General features: G+C 40.8%; 1 protein-coding gene across 2 annotated transcripts in view; it reads left to right on the top strand.

Annotated features, from left to right (window-relative positions):
- The first annotated feature begins 9,807 nt into the window (after window positions 1-9,807).
- The window catches only part of LOC131322495 (exocyst complex component EXO70A1), a 35,732-nt gene continuing 23,583 nt past the window's right edge, over window positions 9,808-21,956 (top strand). Inside the window, exon 1 of one of the 2 annotated variants that reach the window (XM_058353837.1) lies at window positions 9,808-10,067. In XM_058353837.1, coding sequence (XP_058209820.1) covers window positions 9,906-10,067 — 162 coding nt within the window. In that variant the 5' untranslated portion in view covers window positions 9,808-9,905. The remainder of the gene's footprint in view (window positions 10,068-21,956) is intronic. The other variant, XM_058353838.1, reaches the window with a different exon arrangement.

The raw sequence follows: 21,956 nt of genomic DNA, 5'->3' as shown, positions 1-21,956 counted from the left end.
GACAAGTGCCAAGCGTTCTTCCACGCCTTGAAGGGAAAAAGCCGGCGCAGCTTTGAATGGACCCCGGATTGCGAATTTGCTCTGACCGAACTCAAAGACTATCTAAATTCCGCCCCGCTGCTGGTGAAACCTAAAGAGTTCGAAATTCTATATCTCTATCTCGCCGTGTCCGCCCACGCAACAAGTTCCGCACTCATACGACGGGAGGGCGCCGAAGACAAACCCATCTACTTCACAAGCAAGACGCTCCTTCCAGCTCAGACACGCTACCTACCACTTGAAAAATTGGCACTTGCTCTCGTCACAGCGGGCAGGAAACTTCTGCCTTATTTCCAATCACATCCCATCGTCGTCTTAACGGAGCACCCGCTCAAAGCTATCTTTCGAAAGGCAGATCTCTCCAACCGTGTATCAAAATGGGCTGTCGAACTTGCAAACTTCGACATCAGCTTTGAGCCACGAACAGCAGTCAAAGGCCAAGTGTTGGCCGACTTCATAGCGGAACTCACCCCAGAAGACACAGTGGTACTCAATGCTCCTATCCCAACGGAAGTTGCAGATACTAGCCCATCAACCAAACAATGGCACCTTTTTCAAGGAGAAACTTGGCGGCTTAACGTCGACGGGGCTTCCAACAGCAACGGAGCCGGAGCCGGGGTAGTCTTGGTCTCACCTTGTGGAACACTTCATGAAAGCTCCATCACCATCGACTTCCCAGCCACCAACAACGAAGCAGAATATGAGGCCCTCCTCGCCGGCTTACGCTCAGCCGTCGCAATGAATGTCACCAACCTCGCTGTCTACTGCGATTCCCAGCTCATCGTCAACCAAGTACTTGGCGACTATGAAGCGCGGGACCCTAGAATGCTGAAATACCAAACCGAAACAGCCAGGCTCATCTCCCATTTCCATAATTTCAGCATTGAACAGATCAACCGCGAGCACAACGCGCACGCGGACGCACTTGCGGGCCTCGCCTCGGCATCCAGAACCTCAGAATTCAGAACCATCAACTTCGGCAGCATTGACCACCCATCCTATGAACCCACTCTAGAGGTACTCAATGTCGAACTCGGTCCCAGCTGGATGGATGAAATCGTTGCGTTTCTAAAGCACGACACCCTTCCCACAGACAAGAAGGAAGCTTACCGTGTGCGAAATAAGGCCGCTTACTACTGGCTTTCTGAAAGCGGCCAACTGTACAGGAAATCCATCTCTGGGCCATACCTCCTCGTTGTCCACCCCACCCAAATACCTGAAATTCTGACGGAACTTCATTCAGGAAGTTGCGGCTGTCACTCTGGCGGCCGCTCCCTGTGTCAACGCGCCATGAGTCAAGGCTACTTCTTGAAGAACATGAAGAAAGACTGCGAAGAGGTTGTCCGCAAATGTCGACCGTGCCAGCTGTTTTCACCTATCCCAAAAAAGCCAGCTCAGGACCTCTCGCCCATCACTAGTCCCTGGCCCTTTGCCCAATGGGGGCTTGACATCGTGGGAAAGCTGCCTACAGCTCCTGGAGGCTTCAAGTTTCTGATTACAGCCACAGACTACTTCTCCAAATGGGTTGAAGCAGAGCCTCTCATAACAACAACTGAGGCGGATGTCCGAAGATTCGTATGGCGAAACATTGTTACCAGATTCGGCGTCCCATACGCAATCGTCTCCGATAATGGAACTCAATTCGTCGGCAAGGACCTCACAAACCTTTGTGCCGAATTTGGGATACGCTTCTTCAACTCCACCCCAGCCTACCCACAAGGAAATGGACAAGCAGAGGCCACGAACAAAACTGTCTGTGCCGGCATCAAGCGTCGACTGAACTCCAAGAGAGGAAAATGGGCTGAAGAACTACCACGCGTTCTATGGGCCTACCGATCAACACCAAGGCGATCAACGGGCCAAACACCATTTTCAATGGCGTTTGGCATGGAAGCCGTCATCCCATTGGAGTCCAAGTTTCCAACTCTCAGGACAGAAACGTTTGATCCCAGAACAAACGACGATGCCATCGCACAGGAGCTAATTTTGGCGGAAGAGAAGCGTGATGACGCTCGCCTGCACCTTGCTGATTACCAGCAACAGGTGGCCAAGGGATATAATCGTGGCGTGCGAATCAAAAAATTCAAGCCGGACGATTTGGTTTGGAGAAAAGTTGTGCAAGCCAGCAAGAAAACCAAATTCAAGCCCAATTGGGAGGGGCCTTTTCGAATCGTAAAAGTTGCTGGTGAAGGTGCCTACGTGCTGGAGGACATGAATGGGAAAGTTCTAACTAACCCATGGAATGCACAGAATCTCAAGAAGGCGTACATGTAGTTGAAATCCCGAGCAGTATGCCCCATGTTCGGCAACTGTCTATCCTATTTTCCTTTAAGTTGGCTTCGGCCCAAGTCTTTTTATTTCAAATTGTAATTCCATGTTTGGGAAATCAAGGAAAAATTGTCCTACAGTTGTCTTTTGCAAACTCCAAAAAAATTCTTTGTTCTGTGCTTTTCTTCGGCAACACTAGCCGACCACAAACGATGACCTCGGTCACACCCACAAACGGCTACTATGCCTCCGCTTCGGCCACTATTACTGCCCAAAAGAAGCACAACGGACATCAGGTCCACCGAGCCCGACAAAACAGTCTGGCTCCGGTTCGGCTCGGCAAGACTCTAAGGTCGGCCATAGCCTGGTTACACTCACATTTTGGTGAGCAAACCACCCACAAACATATCCCTCAACCAACTTAGCTAGGGGCTTGCACCTCGACAAAGCCCCACCACTCAATACACTTGAAATGACTAACATAAACGACCAAGCAGAACTACAGGCTCGGCAAATCCACAGCTCTAAACTACAACGTCGAGCAAATACCCATATGCTTTAGCCGAACATAGACCAAAGTGGGGGCTACGGATACATATCATGTAAGAACACTCAAAACCTGTGGCCACGCTAATTTAACCGAGCACAGCACCATGCCCGGCACTTTGTTCATACCAATCTCTTACATTACTTTGGTCCAAGCTCGGCAAAAACTTAGCAACTACACACTTGAACAAACTACAGAATATCAGGGAGCAAGCATTGCAAAACGCTAGTCATCCATTAAAAAGAAAGCATTGAAAAGACGAGTTCGGTAAAAACATCCACAAGCCAAAACAACCATTACACCTGGTACGGCAAAACTTCTAAATTCAGAGCCGTCCAGTCCAACAAAAAATAAGAGAAAATCCTAAACTTGGGGAAGATCATCAGCAGCGACATCAGCATTCTTTCCACTCCCGTCTTCGGCAGCTTTCCCATCACTAACTTGAGCTCGCGCAGCATCCTGACTGGCAGCTTCAGTCGCGCCTCCTTCGGCTTCATCTGCCCTCTTTCCACTTAAACCTCCACCACCTTCGTTGTCGGCAACAGTCAGGTCATCTACATCCTCCTCACTCTCCGAAAACTCCTCTGGAGGAAGTGGTGCACACTCATCGTCGGTATAAGGCAACACAAGCTCGGGCACCTCGGCTGCAGGAATCGACTTTGTCAAATTCATGTCCGCCTCGAGCTGCAAGACCCCACACGCAGCTTTTACCCCAGCCTTGTATCCCCCACGGTACGCAATGGGGACCCGGGTTTTGATCTCTTCATTAACCATCGATCTAGCCTCCCGAACATACTCGGCTCCTGCTCTGTCATACCCAGCCTGGTAGGCTTTTTCATCAACTTCTTTCATCTTCCTCTTCTCTCTTCTTAACACCTGACCAAGCTCGCGCTCGGATTTTTTGACCTTCTCCAATGCATCATCCCTCTCCTTCTCGAGCTCGGCAATCTTAGTCTTGGCCGACTTCAAGGCGTTCTTTGCAGCCTTTGTTTTTTCACGCTCGGCTTTTGCGTCATCACGATAACGCGTCCTCTCGGCCGCCAGCAGATCAGCCTGATCAGAAACTCGCAGCAGAGCCTGTCCTGCCTACAAAGAACAAAACAGTTATGCCCAAAAGCAAAAACAAATGCCAAAAAACTCCATATCTAAGGAATCGAGTAACAAAATACCTGAACGAGGTAGGCGCTAGCATGAGCAATGCTCGGCTGCAGCTCCCGGGGAACCCTCTCCATATCCCTCGGAAGAGCCAAACCATGCAGCACGGTAACGGCGAGGCCTGGTTCCAGCTTGACACTATCGTCAACACTTATAACTCTACCCTCGGCCGTAGCAAATGAAGGCGCGAACTCCTGCAAGGTCACTTGACCCGCAGAGCCCGCCGACTTCTCCACGGCTTTGGAGCCACCAGCAGCAGATGAATCAGTTTGATCCTTTAGCACTGGCGTCGGCGGCCTGGTTGGAAAGAAGTCACGAGTAACCTTCTGTTTCTTTGAGGCAGGCTCAGTCGTTTCGGCCTCCTTCTGCCGAGCGAGAGCACCGTCCCTGAGGTTAATCTTCACCACGTTCCTTCTGCCCATATCTTCGGCAAATTCAGGTATTAGTGTTCGGATTGGTGGGATGCTGGCACCTAGAAACTCAGCCGGCTGACTCTCTTGAAACCAAAAATCCGCGGACTTCTTTAGAGTGGGAAACTTCACCCTTGGCTCCTTCTTCTTACCAGGATTGGGGGCAACACCTCCAGCCTCTTGTTCACCGACTGTCTTCTTCCCTTTACCCTTCGTGCTCGGTCCTGCTTCTCGCCCCCTTCTCTTCAATTTTCCCTTGTACGAAGGTACGTAGCCAAGCAACGTCGGCGCGTCACGACAGATCTGAGCCTTTAGCGTCTCGACGTGCCCTTCTACGGCAAAGGACTGCTGCCTCTTGGTAATTGCTCGGTGATCTGTGAAGAGAGATCGTCGGCCAAATAAAGAGTTAAAATTGCAGTAGAAATTAAATTGTGCTCGGCATATAAAGGGAAAGGAGTTGAACCTCGAAAATCTTTTATCTTCGGCACTGAGTGCAGCCTCAGCAACTGGTCGCCAAACTCATAATTTCCACTAACTTCAACATAAAAATTGGCCCATTTATCAGTATCGGGAAGACCATTTATCAAGGGATCCTTGCCACTACGTGTCGACAAGTACCTACGGTCGGTCTTGCCGTGCCTGGACATGATATAAGTGTGGAAGAGGTCGGCGACCGTGAATTCTAGATTATGGAGCTCCTTCAGTTTGATCGCCGACATCACTATCCTATAGCTATTTATAGCAAAGAAATGAGGAACTATGCCGAATTTGGCCAGCAGTTCCCTCAAAAATGGGTGAAGAGGAAAACGGAGTCCAGCTTCACAGATTGCCATGAGAGGAACCGTTATGTGTTCGGGGTGGTCTTCCCTCTTATCCCTTATTTTGTTACTGGCCACCTGGCTAACGACGACGTCGTCAGGGATATTGTACGTTCGGCAGAAAGCATCGTACTCATCAGGCTGGCCGCTGAAATAGTGGGCATATGGACAAACCTGCCCTCGCTCGTATAGATCAGCAACCTCCCTGTTCTCTGATGAAGTTTCGGCCGGAACAGTACGTGAAGAAGTTGTGGCCTCGGTTTGGGCTCGGAGCCTGGACTCCGCCTCGGGACCAAGTTCGTGCTCGGAAATAGATTCCGTACTTGTGGTAAAAGTTATCTCAGGCGCAGTGTCGTACCCGCCGTCGTATTCATAGTCGCGCTCGGCATTGGAGTCACTAGATCCAGACATATTGGAGGCAATTGAAGAGGCCTGTCGTCGGCTTCTGTACCTCTCCACGTACGCTCGGATCACGAGGTTTGTGGAATCGTCCCCTGAACTTTCAGAGTCGGATGAAATGATGATAATCGAGTGAGCCAGACCTAACAAAGAAAAGATTGAAAAAATGAAAAATCCTCGTCGTCGGCTAGAAGACAGAGGCCATTCTACGTTCGGCTACTTAAAACTGGCCCACTCTATTATCACAATCCACAGGTCCGTGTTCGGAAATCGAGGACGTATGTTGACGTCCTCGGCCAAATCCGTTGTCGGCCAAGCTTGTTAACAACATACTGATGCTCGGCCAGACCTTGTCATCGGCCCAGATCGTCAACAACAAGGATTGGGGCTCGGAAGAACATGTTAGGGCTGAAGATGAACAGTCTGCCATCTCCAGCGACCCACTGTTTACTTGAGGCAGCGAACCCAAAAAACGAACAGACTATGAATAAAACTTGCATAAACCACCATAATGTTAGAAGAAAGAACTCATACCTGAGGTTTTTAACGAAGATCTGCTGAAGAAATCCCAGGAGATCAAGATCAGAAGTCGAGTGGGTGTAACTTCGAGTTCTGGAAATGGAGTTCTAGAGAGAGAGAGAGAAAACGTAGCTTCTCTCTCCTCCCCTCACCCTTTATATAGGATTAGGGTTTGAGGTTTGAAACTCCCGCCCATCATTACACCGCCGAACTTTTGACTATTCAGCGATTAACACGTGGCAAGAAGAGGACAACCTGCAAAGCTTGCCAGCCGTCCTCTCGCTGGCCGTACCCAGCCATGGAGCGACATCTGGCACCCTCCCACTGAGATTCTGCACCAACGGCTGATATTGCTTCCCAAGAAAGGATGGGATAAAGCACGGCTGAATCTCTTCCTTGAACAAAAGTAAAGTGACGTTCGGTAGTCCTTGTGTTCGGCCAAGGCTTGATATCAATCCCTACCTCGCGCTCGGCATCAGTAGAGATTGAGGGGCTATTGTAGCGGACCGAACCCGGCTCTGGCCTCGCCAGTGTTCGGCTTCACCGAGACATGCCGGTCGTCGGCTTTGCCATCACTTCGCATTCATCAACGGAAAGAACCATGTCAAGCTCGGCCACCTTTAGGAGGTGGCCCCGTAGGCTATTTTTCTTAGCCTGGAGTCCCTTCAGGCTCGGCTACCTTTCAAGTTCGGCTTCCCTTTTAAGGTCGGCTTCTCTTCATGCTCGGATATCCCATACGCTCGGCTACCCGAACGATCGATCATGCTCGGCCACCTGCACACTCACGTGTCGCCCCGCGTGCTGAGGCGGTTACGCCAAAGGATAATCATGGGCGCACGTGGGGTGTGCCAGCTCGCACCAAAACGGTTACCAGATTCACCCGGTGACGTCATGGCGACGTCGCCTGACCCGTGCAAGGCACATGCCCGTGCTTGGAGAGCAAGTCAAGGAGACTCTATAAATATTGAAGGATAACGCCTCTGTAGAGGTACGCACTCTCATACGCGATTAACCACTCAAAACCCTAGTCTCTTTCCTCTCTTCCTACACGTACTTATCCTCTCGCCGGAGGGCCTTGCCGGGCAACCCCCGGCCAGGTCTTAGTCGTGCGCTCATTGTGCAGGCGGCGAGGAGAAGGCTAGGCAAACATTGGACCAGCGGAGGAAGGACTCGAGCCAGAAGAGATCACGGGCCACACAGTACTAAATCCCATTGCTATGCACTAACTTTAAGCCAAAAACTATCGTAAATCATAATCAATTGGGTTAAAAATTAGGGATTTTTCTGTTCTTTTTTACTGGAGGGATTTTTTTTTTCTGTTTTGAGAAGTGGGTCATTCTGTTACTGCTAGCAATCGATCAAGAAGGGGAAGGAAATGGGAGGAGATGGTTGATAGAGGAGCCAATTGGATTCCAACTTTCACAGCCCAATCTGAAATCAATTACGTTTGGCACGGGGCATTAATGGTCGATAGAGGACCCAATTGGATTCCAACTTTCACAACCCAATCTGAAAATCAATTATGTTTGGCACGGGCCATCAAGTGGGATTTATGCCAAACAACAGATTGTTGTGGGTGCAGTTCTGAAAATTAAAATCAGATTGTTCATAGGTGGGCTTGGGTCCTTGGGTGTGATTTATGTGGGTTAAGGCTTGAGATTGTGTGGGTCTTTGCCTCTTTGGTTATGATTTGTGTGGGTTACGGCTTAATTGGCACTATCTGGGATTCTTGTCATCGCCAACTAAGCACATGTTAGCCATGTCAGCATTTTCCGATAGCCCCTTGGGCATTTTTCCATCCAAGTTTGACGGAAAGGGTAACATTGAAATCTGTTAAAAACTCGAAGGGTAAAATTGAAACAAAAAAATTTGTGAGGACAAAATTGAAACCGAGCCAATTTTGTAAGGACCATAAAAGTAGATAAGCCTAAATCATTTAGTTTCATTAATCATTAATGTATTATACTTTAATTACAAGGTAACACAAATTAAGTGGAACTAAGCAATATCGAATTTATTGTAGTAGTTACCTTATTAACTACCCTCACTATAGTGCATTAGTTATATTACATAAATGCGTACCTAAATGTCATTAATGTCATACTTACCACAAAATAAGGCTGTACATACCACACTACCTAATACAATACTTACCATGGAATAAGGCTATTAATATCACAAAACTAATACAATACTTACCATGGAATAAGGCTATTAATATCACAAAACTTGATAATACTTACCACCAGAATAGTCGACATTACTTCTTAATGCAAAATACTATGGTTTTTTGCTAGTACTTACCTTTCTAAAAGAAGATACTTACTATGTATTAAGACATTTTTAACAACTTTTTAGGTACAATATTAAGCTTATTGTAGCCGTGATTCATAGATTTTGAACACATTGAGATTTTTGTTTTTGAGCAAAAGATCATCCCAGCTATATATCTCGTTGATGCGATATAAGTTTGTTTAGATTACGCTTACCATTATACATGAAAATAAGTACCACTATACGTGAAAATAATTGCCACTAAAAGTATTATTCCAAATAGTTGTAATTCTTAGTAACACATTTTTTACAGATTGTTATGGTCACACTTACCATACTGTATGACATTATATATCACTACTTAGGCAATGAAGATTAGTGGTCTTGCTAAAGTCTCAGTCAATATTATACATAAAATTGGTATTAAAACAAGCCACAATATTTTTTATTTTTTCGCGGACCAAGTCACAATGTCACATTATGAATATTGCAACACTACAATCAAGATCAAACCATTGATTCTTTTGGATAATAACGTCTATTTTTAGTTGACTATTAACTCTTAAACACAATTCACACTGCGGTCTCAAATATATATATTTTCCCCTATCAGCCACCAAAAAGGTCTCAATTCACAACCTGCATATAGATACGCATCATCTCCAACCTCCACCCCCCCCCCCCCCCCCCCCCCCCCCCCCAAAAAAAAATAAAATAAAATAAAATAAAATAAATAAATAAATAAATAAAATCAAAGCTTGTCTCATTAATACCAAAATACACCGAGAATAGAACAGTACATTCATAAGGCTTTCTCTCTACTATTTGATAACACAAAAAGGTACTGAGAGCATAGAGTGAATTGGCTCTCTTTTATAGAACTCCAGAGTGAAGAAAAAGAGAAAAGCAGTGGTTCCTTCTATTGCTTTTTTTTAGATCCTCAAATTACAACAGAACCAATTGCTTTCTTCCCCCAACTTGATTTTTGTGTGTGTGTGTGTGAGAGGGAGAGGGAGAGGCGCTACCACCAATTGTGACTAGATTCAGTCATCTTCAGAGTTTCTTCAAACGATTGCATGCCCAATTTAAGATTCTGTGCATAGAAGAAGAGGAGAGAAAGATGGGAGACAGAGGATTTTGACCAAAAAAAAAGGAGTAAAGAGATGGGAGAGAGGAGACTCTGATCGTATCAGTGAGCTTTTTGTACTGGTGGTAACCGGTTTGCTCATTGGGAGTGAATGGTTGAGATTACTTTTGGGAATCCAATGGCTAGAATGATTTGGGGGCATTGATGCCCCAAAACCACCTTGGGGCATCACAACCAAACCCACCAACAAACTTGAAGGGAATATGAGCCAATTTCATAGGCATTTGTTCCGTCGTTCGCGTTCTCTCTCTCTCTCCCTCAAATTTTCATGGTCACAGAGAAACAGAAACCACGAGTGATAAGGAAAGGAATATATACATGGAGGAGAAATGAGGGTTGGTACTCTTGTCATGGAAACATTAGCAGAGAGGGCAGCATTCATGAGGGAATCTCTGCAGAAGAGTCAGAGCATCACCGAAAACATGGTTGCCATTCTTGGCTCCTTCGACCACCGCCTCTCCGCCCTTGAAACCGCCATGCGCCCCACTCAGGTCCCCCATTTATTTAAACTAGACGCCAGGGCATAAGCGATGCGTGTGCAAATCAGATTTTGACAAAATTTCTTCATGTTTTTTTATTTGATCGAATGTTCACAAATTTGTCCAAAATCTGACTTGCACACACATCGCATGTACCCGGCGTCTAGTGTATATAAAAGTTTTGACAAACCTACTCATCTTCAAAATCAAGTTAAAATGGTCTAACGTGAAATTAGTTGACCTCTATCCCACACAACCATCATTTACTAATCTTTTTTGTTAGAATAGATATTAGGATAGATATCCTCACAATAACTGTTTTGTTTTGTGTGTTTTCTTTTTTAAGAGGGTATTTTTGGGTAAGGGAAATACATGAAGGGGAAACACCAAAGTGGTGCTCAACCTTTATATATTAGAATAGATCTTATGTATTAGAATGCATTAACGATTCCAACTCTGATACATATACTTGTTGATATATACATGTACAAGCTACGTCGAGTTTGATGCATGTATAAGCGTTTGGTAAAGTTCTCCATAAAATATACAGTATTAATCTTTACTCAGTGCGCTTGTGGCGGCGGCACCAGGATTTTTTAAGAGGGTGTTCTAGAATTACTTTAAATCTATTCCCTATATAAGAAGTATAGAATATACTCAAAATTTTGTACTCCTTATGTCCCAAAATGATGGTCTTTAACGAAAAGACAGTTTTTTAAATCAAAAAAATTAATATTTGCATTCATAATTTTTTCTTCACCAAATTAGAGAAATGGTCGAAATATTTAATTAGGAGCGAAGAAACTCGAAAACCCATGTACGAAAATATTTAATTTTATTCTAAAATTGCATGTCTTTTCAAAGGAAACTATCAATTTGAGACGGAGGAAGTATAATATTGCAATTAGAAAATGTAGAAATACATAGATTTTACAATTTTTCTTGACAAAATTTCCATTTCAACCAAGCAAGATTAAATAGGTGCATAAATCTACTAACATTCTTTTAGGGAAAATTGAGACGAAAAAGTTGGCACAGATCTTTTAGAACATATTCTCTTCTTTTAAGAGATGGAGATGGAGAGTGAGAGGTAGAGCATGATACCGATACCAATAGGTCATTCTTTTTCTCTCAATTTTTTTTATAATTTTTTCATAATAATATGTACCTTGATGCTAAAGGGAATCAAAGATTCAAAAAAAATGAGCAAAATCAGGTATGTCTCAATCATATATTCAATATTTTTAATAATTAAAAGCTACCAAATGATCGAACAACTCTCCTATTTATAGACTCAATACCCTAACAACACTAAGAACGCAAAAAGACACAAATGACCCTAAATCCTATTGCATCATACATCCCCTCTAAAGAAAACAACTTATCCTCAAGTTGGATACAAGACAACTAAATAAAGAAAACATAGAAGTGTTCCTTGGTCAACGCGTCACCCTGTGCACAACCAATCTTCAATATGAGCTTGTTCTTGTATACATCCACCGTGGCCATACTTAGGTGTGAATAAGCAATCCATTTGACATGTCTTCAGTACAACAAAACACTAACAAAAGATCTCTGAGCACACACTCCCAAAATATTATTTGACCAAACATCAATCATTTAGTTTCATTAATCCTTAAGGTATTATACTTTAATTACAAGGTAACAGAAATTAAGTAGAACTAAGCAATATCGAATTTATTGTGGTACTTACCTGATTAACTACCCTCACTATAGTGCATTAGTTATATTACATAAATGCGTACCTAAATGTCATTAATTTCATACTTACCACAAAATAACACTACAAGAAAAATTATATTGGGTGACGAATGAAAATCGTCACAAATTGCATATTTTTCGTCACAAATAATATAGGTGACGAAAAAAAATTTGTCGACTAAAGGTTGTCGAGGATTCCTACCTGGTGAGGAAATCTATTTTTCGTCATCTATAGTGTCTTTTGATGACGAAATCTATTTTTCGTCATCTATAGTGTCTTTTGATGACGAAATATTTCGTCATCAAAAAGTGAATAATTGGTGACGTAACCTATTGTGCTTTTTGACGACGAAAAATTGTCATCCATTATTCCTTTTGGTGATGAAAAAATTTGTCACCGACGGGTCACATTGGTAACAAAAAAATTCGTCACCAATATAAGAAATCGGTGATGAAATTTTTCGTTGCAAAAGACACATGTTAAAAAAACATTCCCTCTTTCTTGCTCGGTTTCAAACCCAAGTCCCCTGAGTTTTTCTGGTAAGTTTCGACCAACTGCACCACACACACTTTTCAGTACATATTTGAAATATCTAATTTATAACATATATGTTTAACATGAAATATATTTTGAATGTAGTTTTGAACCTTTAAATATTAAAATTAACAATTTTGATAAACATGAAAGTTGTAGGCATTTGAGTATTGTTCAAACCCAATTTGAATTATCTCAATCGGAGTTCTTAGTAAAGAGTTATGTCCGAAATATATTTAGTGACAAAACACAATTCATAAATTTCGTCACCAAAGGTACCCATTTGATGACAAAATATATTTTTCATTGCCGAAAACGTTAAAATGTTGACAAAATTTTTTTTCGTCACCAAAGTTAAGTGTTTGGTGACGAAAAAAATATTTCGTCACTAAATTGGTCCCATTTGGTGATGAAATATATATTTTTTCTCCAAATGATTATATTTGGTGACAAAAAATAATTTCGTCACCTTTTTTAAGCTTTCGGCAACAAAAAATGTATTTCATTGCCAAATGGTCGGTACCTTTGGTGACGAAAATATTTTTTTCGTCGCTAAACAGGTATAATTGGTGACAAAATTATTTCGTAACGAAAGTTGTCAAAACAGTGACGAATTTATTTTTTCATCGCCAAATATACTCATTTGGAGACGAAATTAAATTTCGTCACCACTTTTTCGTCACCAAATTTCATTTTGCTAGTAGTGTAAGGCTGTACATACCACATTGCCTAATACAATACTTACCATGGAATAAGGCTATTGATATCACAAAACTTGATAATACTTACCACCAGAACAGTCGACATTACTTCTTAAAGCAAAATACTATGGTTTTTGGCTAGTACTTACCTTTCTTAAAGAAGATACTTACTATGTATTAAGACATTTTTAACAACTTTTTAGGTACAATATTAAGCTTATTGTAGCCGTGATTCATAGATTTTGAACACAATGAATTTTTTTTATTTTGGAGCAAAAGATCGTCCCAACTATATATCTCGTTGATACGGTATAAGTTTGTTTAGATTACACTTACCATTATACATGAAAACAAGTACCACTATATATGAAAATACTTGCCACTAAAAGTATTATTCCAACTAGTTGTAATTCTTAGTAACACGTTTTTTACAGATTGTTATGGTCACACTTACCATACAGTATGACATTATATATCACTATTTAGGGCAATGAAGGTTAGTAGTCTTGCTAAAGTCTCAGTCAATGTTACGCAAAAAAATTGGTATTAAAACAAGCCACAATATTTTTATTTTCATAGACCAAGTCACAATGTCACATTATGAATCCTACTGCATCATGGCAACATACCTTGTTTGGGCCAATAGTTGGAAGCAACCCTTGACCTTTGGTTCAACCAACTCTTCATCAAATGGTGGAGCTTCCATATCATTCTCATACTCTTCAAGTTGAGTGTATTGTACCAAAGGCAACTTGAAACTCAATTCTTGAGAGCAATCTTCAATCTCAAGGTCACGACTTCCATCTTCTCCATAACCCTCCTCCAAAAGTTCCTCACCATCTTGTCTAGGCCTAAGGAAACTCTCCTTGAGCATATCAATAAGCATTCCCTTGTCATTATCAACATCAAACTTATCAAAGACGGGCACATCTTCAAATTCACCTCCAAAGTCTTCATTTGGAGATTCAACAAAGATGGGCAAATCCTCAAAGTCATCTTCAATCTCAAATACACACTCATCTTGAAGAACACCCTTAAGTTCTTCACTTGGATATTCATCAAAGATTGGAACATTAGTATACCCATAATCATCATCACAACTTGGTTCTTTGACCTCGTTGACAAAGAGAGCATCAACAATGGGCTCACAAGCCTTTTCACCAACTTCCAACTCAAGAAATGGTTCTCCAAGCTTGAAGCATTTGAATATTCCGCTAGATGATGGATTTCTAGCCTCCAAGGTGCTGATTAAAAGTTGATTTTCATTTGGGACCGGCCCTAAAGACTTACTCTTACCAAAACTAGTCAAGGAATCGGCATTGGGAAGTTGATTGAAATGTAAGAATTCCTCCTTGAGCTTCTTCTTCATCTTACCTCATTCCCTAATCTTTTCTTTGTCTCTCCTTTGTCGACTAACTTTGAGTTGTGTCCACCAATCCGAAGCTCTCCCTTTAAGACAAGTAGATGCCAACTTTACCTTCTTTTCTTCGGTAACAAAACAATATTCGAAAACACTCTCAATGGTGTTCAACCAACCAACGAACTCTAGTGGGCTTCCACAAAACTCATTAACAACATCCTTCACCGATGTGTATTCAAATCCAACCAAATTTGCTCTACCCCAATACGGAGCACCGTAACGAATTTTCAATGCAATGCAATCCTTCCTTTCGGTAGGACGTTGCAAACACCGCACCTTGTCATACAAGGTAGCAACTTTTTCACTCAACTCTTTAATCCCATTTCTCTTGCAATTTGAATTGCCATATGTATCAATTTCATCACCAAAATCTCCCATAACATCTCTACCTCTACCTCTTTGAGCCATTTGTTTCACAAGAAACCCAATCAACTAAGCAATTTCTAACCCAAACTTGGTCAACTTAGCACACAACCCAGCAAACTCAGTCATAAACTAGCTCTATGACTCGTTCACACCCACACAATCAAATTAATCCCAAACAATCAACACCAATGATCCCCAAATGCTATCAACCAACAAAAAATCGCAGCAATTAACATCAAATGAACAAACCCAGCTAAAATCAAGCCTAAATTTTAGATTCAAGTGCCAAAAGAGTACTTCGGAGACCCTTACCACTGTTTTTGAGTGCTGAAAGATGGTTAATCAACAGATTCGACTTGGATCAAAGGCTGTTCAACAACTAATCAACAGTTTCAAAGTCAATCAAAGGTTGTACGAGTCCAATCGAAGCTGTAGAGTCCAACCGAGGCTGTATGAGCCTCAATTGGCCTATTTCAATCTAGTTTCTATCTATTTGGAGCTCGGATAAGGTTGGGTCAAGCTCGAAAAGCAAAACCGAGCACAGATCTATGGGTTTCGTGGTTTTTGGGCTTCAAAAAGTACAGAAAATCAATTGTACAGCTCCGAAATGGGTTTTGGGTGTTCGAGACAGTGAAAATCAGCTTTGAAATGGTTTATTGGAAAGTTTAAAGAGTCTAAATTGTTGTTTATGGTCTTGGGTTGGGTAGGATAGATGTGTGATTTTTGAAGTGGATTGAGGCTTTGGCGAGATTTTCCGTTGAGGTTAAGGTTTCCGGCGAGATTTTCGGCAAGATGAAGGGCTAGGATTTGAGCCTAGGCACTGATATCAAATGATGCCGAAGGGAATTAAGGATTCAAAGAAAATGAGCAAAATCTCATTCAAGAGGATAAACCCCAAAGGGTAGAGAGAGAAACTATGTCTCAATTATATATTCAATATTCTTAATAATCAAAAGCTACCAAATGTAAGAACAACTCACCTATTTATAGACTCAATACCCTAACAACACTAAGGACACAAAAAGACACAAACGACCCTAAATCCTACTGCATCATACCTTGTTTGGGCTAATGTATTTGGTGTTTGATTATGAATTGCTTGAATTGATGGGTGTTCGCAATATAAGGCTGAGTGTTCAAATGGATTGATTTGTGGCTAATGTTTTGGGTGGGTGTTCATTTATATTTGGGCTGGGTGTTCAATTGATGAAATAACCTACAGTAGTAAGTATCAATTTCATCACCAAAATCTCCCATAACATTTCAACCTCTACCTCTTCTTCCTCTACCTCTTTGAGCAATTTGTTTCACAAGAAACCCAGTCAAGTCAGCAATTTTTAACCCAAACTTGGTCAACTCAGCACACAACCCAGCAAAGTCAGTAACAAACTAACTCTATGACTCATTCACACCCACACAATCAAATTAATCCCAAACAATCAACACCAATGATCCCCAAATGTATCAACCCACAGTAAATCGCAACAATTAACAACAAATGAACAAATCAAGCTAAAATCAAGCCTAAATTTTAGATTCAAGTGCCAAAAGAGTACTTCAGAGACCCTTACCACTGTTTTTGAGTGCCGAAAGATGGTTAATCGATAGATTCGCCTTGAATCAAAGGCTGTTCAACAACTAATCAACGTTTTCAAAGTCAATCAAAGGCTGTACGTGTCCAATCGAGGCTGTAGAGTCCAACCGAGGTTGTATGAGCCTAGATTGGCCTATTTCAATCTCGTTTCTATCTATTCAGAGCTCGAATAAGGCTAGGTCAAGCTTGAAAAGCAAAACTGAGCACAGATCTGTGGGTTTCGAGGTTGTTTGGGCTTCAAAAAGTACAGAAAATCAATCGTACAGCTCCGAAATGGGTTTTGGGTGTTTGAGATAGTGAAAATCAGCTTTGAAATGGTTTAATGGAGAGTTTTAAGGGTATATATTGTGGTATATGGTCTTGGGTTAGGTAGATCTGTGATTTTCAGAGTGGAATGAGGCTTTGGCGAGATTTTTCGATGAGGTTAAGGTTTCTGGCAAGATTTTCGGCAAGATGAAGGGCTAGGATTTGGGCCTAGGCTCTGATATCAAATGATGGCAAAGGGAATTAAAGATTCAAAGAAAATGAGCAAAATCTCATTCAAGAGGATAAGCCTCGTAGGGTAGAGAGAGAAACTATGTCTCAATTATATATTCCATATTCTTAATAATCAAAAGCTACCAAATCAAAGAACAACTCACCTATTTATAGACTCAATATCCTAACAACACTAAGGACACAAAAAGACACAAACGACCCTAAATCCTACTGCATCATGCCCTGTTTGGGCTAATGTATTAGGTGTTTGATTATGAATTACTTGAATTGATGGGTGTTCACAATATAAGGCTGAGTGTTCAAATGGATTGATTTGTGGCTAATGTTTTGGGTAGGTGTTCATTCATATTTGGGCTGAGTGTTCAATTGATGAAATAACCTACAATAGTAAGTATCAATTTCATTACCAAAATCTCCCATAACATTTCAACCTCTACCTCTTCTTCCTCTACCTCATTGAGTCATTTGTTTGACAAGAAACCCAGTCAAGTCAGCAACTTCCAACCCAAAGTTGGTTAACTCAGCACACAACCCAGCAAAGTCAGTCACAAACTAGCTCTATGACTCATTCACTCCCACACAATCAAATTAATCCCAAACAATCAACACCAATGATCCCCAAATGCTATCAACCCATAATAAATCGCAGCAATTAATAACAAATGAACAAATCCAGCTAAAATCAAGCCTAAATTTCAGATTCAATTGCCAAAAGAGTACTTCGGAGACCCTTACCACTGTTTTTGAGTGCTGAAAGATGGTTAATCGATAGATTCGCCTTGAATCAAATGCTGTTCAACAACTAATCAACAGTTTCAAAGTCAATCATAGGCTGTACGTGTCCAATCGAGGCTGTAGAGTCCAACCGATCGAGGTTGTACGAGCCTCAATTGGCCTATTTCAATCTGGTTTCTATCTATTCGGAGCTCGGATAAGGCTGGGTCAAGCTTGAAAAGCAAAACCGATCATAGATCTGTGGGTTTCGAGGTTATTTGGGCTTCAAAAAGTACAAAAAATCAATCGTACAGCTCCGAAATGGGTTTTTGGTGTTCGAGATAGTGAAAATCAGCTTTGAAATGGTTTAATGGAGAGTTTTAAGGGTCTAAATTGTGGTATATGGTCTTGGGTTAGGTAGATCTGTGATTTTCCAAGTGGAATGAGGCTTTGGCGAGATTTTCCGGTGAGGTTAAGGTTTCTGGCGAGATTTCCGGCAAGATGAAAGGCTAGGATTTGAGCCTAGGCTCTGATATCAAATGATGCCAAAGGGAATTAAAGATTGAAAGAAAATGAGCAAAATCTCATTCAAGAGGATAAGCCTCATAGGGTAGAGAGAGAAACTATGTCTCAATTATATATTCAATATTCTTAATAATCAAAAGCTACCAAATGAAAGAACAACTCACCTATTTATAGACTCAATATCCTAACAACACTAAGGACACAAAAAGACACAAACGACCCTAAATCCTACTGCAACATGCCTTGTTTGGGCTAATGTATTCGGTGTTTGATTATGAATTACTTGAATTGATGGTTGTTCACAATATAAGGCTGAGTGTTCAAATGGATTGATTTGTGGCTAATGTTTTGGGTAGGTGTTCATTCATATTTGGGCTGGGTGTTCAATTGATGAAATAACCTACAATAGTAAGTATCAATTTCATTACCAAAATCTCCCATAACATTTCAACCTCTACCTCTTCTTCCTCTACCTTTTTGAGCCATTTGTTTGACAAGAAACCCAGTCATGTCAGCAATTTCTAACCCAAAGTTGGTCAACTCAGCACACAACCCAGCAAAGTCAGTCAGAAACTAGCTCTATGACTCATTCACTCCCACACAATCAAATTAATCCCAAACAATGAACACCAATGATCCCCAAATGCTATCAACCCACAATAAATCGCAACAATTAATAACAAATGAACAAATCCAGCTAAAATCAAGCCTAAATTTTAGATTCAAGTGCCAAAAGAGTACTTCGGAGACCCTTACCACTGTTTTTGAGTGTCGAAAGATGGTTAATCAATAGATTCGACTTGAATCAAAGGCTGTTCAACAACTAATCAACAATTTCAAAGCCAATCAAAGGTTGTACGAGTCCAATCGAGGCTGTAGAGTCCAACTAAGGCTGTACGACCCTCAATTGGCCTATTTAAATCTGGTTTCTATCTATTCGGGGCTCGGATAAGGCTGGGTCAAGCTTGAAAAGCAAAATCGAGCATAGATCTGTGGGTTTCGAGGTTGTTTGGGCTTCAAAAAGTACAAAAAATCAATTGTACAGCTCCGAAATGGGTTTTGGGTGTTTGAGATAGTGATAATCAGTTTTGAAATGGTTTAATGGAGAGTTTTAAGGGTCTAAATTGTGGTTTATGGTCTTGGGTTGGCTAGATCTATGATTTTCGAAGTGGATTGAGGCTTTGGCGAGATTTTCCGGTGAGGTTAAGGTTTCCGACGAGATTTCCGGCAAGATGAAGGGCTAGGATTTGAGCCTAGGCTCTGATATCAAATGATGCCAAAGGGAATTAAAGATTCTAAGAAAATGAGCAAAATCCCATTCATGATGATAAACCCCAAATGATAGAGAGAGAAACTATATCTCAATTATATATTCAATATTCTTAATAATCAAAAGCTACCAAATGAAAGAACAACTCTCCTATTTATAAACTCAATATCCTAACAACACTAAGGACACAAACGACCCTATATCCTACTGCATCATACCTTGTTTGGGCTAATGTATTCGGTGTTTGATTATGAATTACTTGAATTGATGGGTGTTCACAATATAAGTCTGAGTGTTCAAATGGATTGATTTGTGGCTAATGTTTTTGGTTGGGTGTTTATTCATATTTGGGCTGGGTGTTCAATTGATGAACTAACCTACAATAGTACAATTTTTTCATGTATTCTATGAAGGATTTTTTTTTTTTGGGGTGGTAAGGTGACCATCTTCCCCTCCATGAAGAGCCGCCACTGTCTTTACTTGAATTATACGTCATCATTGATTTAAATATGGGCCGCTTTGTCGTGTATATGGTTTTTCGGCCCTGTGATAGTGCTACAACTCGATATATTGTTGCTACAAAAAATTTACACTTGTATCGGCCGATTCCCTATATGTATTTCTGCATATTCGATTTTTTTCCCGCTTCAAAGGTGCTACGGCCGATAGTAGACCGCTTTGGCCACTTCAAGTGCTTTTGCACCAAAAGTGATTTTGAAAAATTCACGGCTGCTGCAACCGATTCCCGCTATGTACGGTTTGTTACTCCCACTACCATTGCACCTTTACTAGTACAGCTATTTAAAAAAATTTATGATTTTTTATTTAAGAATATAATTATTTAAATTATGTAGTATTTGCTAAACCTTGTATAAATTAATTACTTTTGTTTCTCCTCAATGTGAGTTGGGTGGTTGATATTCCGTAACTTCCTGTCGTTTGTGCTCTTGCTCTCCTGTGCCAAATTTGTGTTAACAATAGTTGCGATATCAAAATCTAAATACCTTTTATTGGGCTGGTGGTAAAGTAGTCAGCTTTGGAAAATATTATATGAAAGAGAGCGCCGCGTGGGCTACGCTTGCTTAGTATATACAAGTGGTGCTTCTTTAAAATTGTGTTTGGATGCATGAATGCAGTAATTAATGAAAAGCTTTCTTGTGCTAACAATAGTACAGTTTCATAAGCTTCTTTAAAAGACGAAGGCACTGGAAGCATGAATGAAAAGCTAAATAAAACCAAACACAAAGGCAAGTGTGCTAACCCGTGTAACTCAAGGTGCCGGAAGTTGAGGGTTTTACTCTAGATTGCTGTTGCACGTAATTTAGGATAGTAGGTTGTTTGAATGATGTGATGGATAGGAGGGTGTTGCTAAGGAGTGGTGGTTTTACTTTCAGAAAGAAGCGAAGGAAAGCCCACTGCTTCTTTTCTTTTCTTTTTCTTTTTATTTATTTTTAATTTTTCAGTAGGAAAAATATGGTCTTCTTTGCTGTATTGCTTTGGAATATTCTTAGTTGGATAGATTACTATTATTACCCTACTGAGGCCATCCACAGTGGTATAATCAAAAGCTAATTGTTGTTAAAATTAACAATATTGGTGCAAAAAATGGCTCACAATGGTATAATCAAACTTAACAACATCCTTAAAAATAATCAAATTTTAGGCTTTGGATAACCAAAACTAACAACCTTTTTCAATAATCAAAATTTGTGAACCCCACACCACATAAGTTAATTGGTTCCAAAATTTATATACACACGTATTTTAACTAATATTTTCTTCTTCTCTTCTTTACCTGCTTTATATCTTTTTCACTTCAACTACAAACTGTTTCTCTTTCTTTTCTTCCAAAAGTGAAGCTCATATTTTTCGATCATCTACAATTTAACCCATCATTGCCGGATTACGGTATTTCATTCTTTTTTCCCGTTTCTATTTTAGGCTGCATTTTTATGAACTTAACTTAAATCTGAATATTGTCTTTATTTGATTTTTTTTCGCATTTGTTAATTTTGCGCCAAACTTTTATGAGTTATTGATTCATCTCGACGAGAGAAATCGGGAATTTTTTTTTTTTACTTTTACCCAAGTATTTTGAGAAATAATTACTTTTTAGCAAAATAAATAAAATTTTCAACTAAAAAGTGGTTATTCTTTTTTGTTCGTCCCCTTATAGTTTAGTAAATGAAGAACCTTGCAAAAAAAAAAAAAAGAGAAGAACCTTGCATTATTTTTCAATTTCAAGAACACATCTGATTTTTTTTTGAAAGATTAAGAGAGTGGTGGATTTGTGATATAGGCTACAGGAATAGGAAGAAAAAAAAAGTTTCGGTGTTGTTTTGATAAATAACACTAGGATGAACACCATATGTTCGATATATTTTTGCCCAAAAAAAAAACCATAATGAAGGGAAGTAAATGGCGGGAAACAGAGGGAGAGAGATAGATTGTGTGAAATTGTAGTAGACTTCTTATTTTGGTTATGGACTAGAAGTGATCATTGTGAACTTCAACGTTGTTAAACTTAGTAACCTCTTAAGTGAATAGTCAAAAGCT

This window comes from Rhododendron vialii, chromosome 4a, assembly GCF_030253575.1.
Source record: "Rhododendron vialii isolate Sample 1 chromosome 4a, ASM3025357v1".
NCBI classification, from domain to species: domain Eukaryota; kingdom Viridiplantae; phylum Streptophyta; class Magnoliopsida; order Ericales; family Ericaceae; genus Rhododendron; species Rhododendron vialii.
Note: the sequence above shows the minus strand (reverse complement) of the source record. Positions and strands in the feature narration are given on the sequence as shown.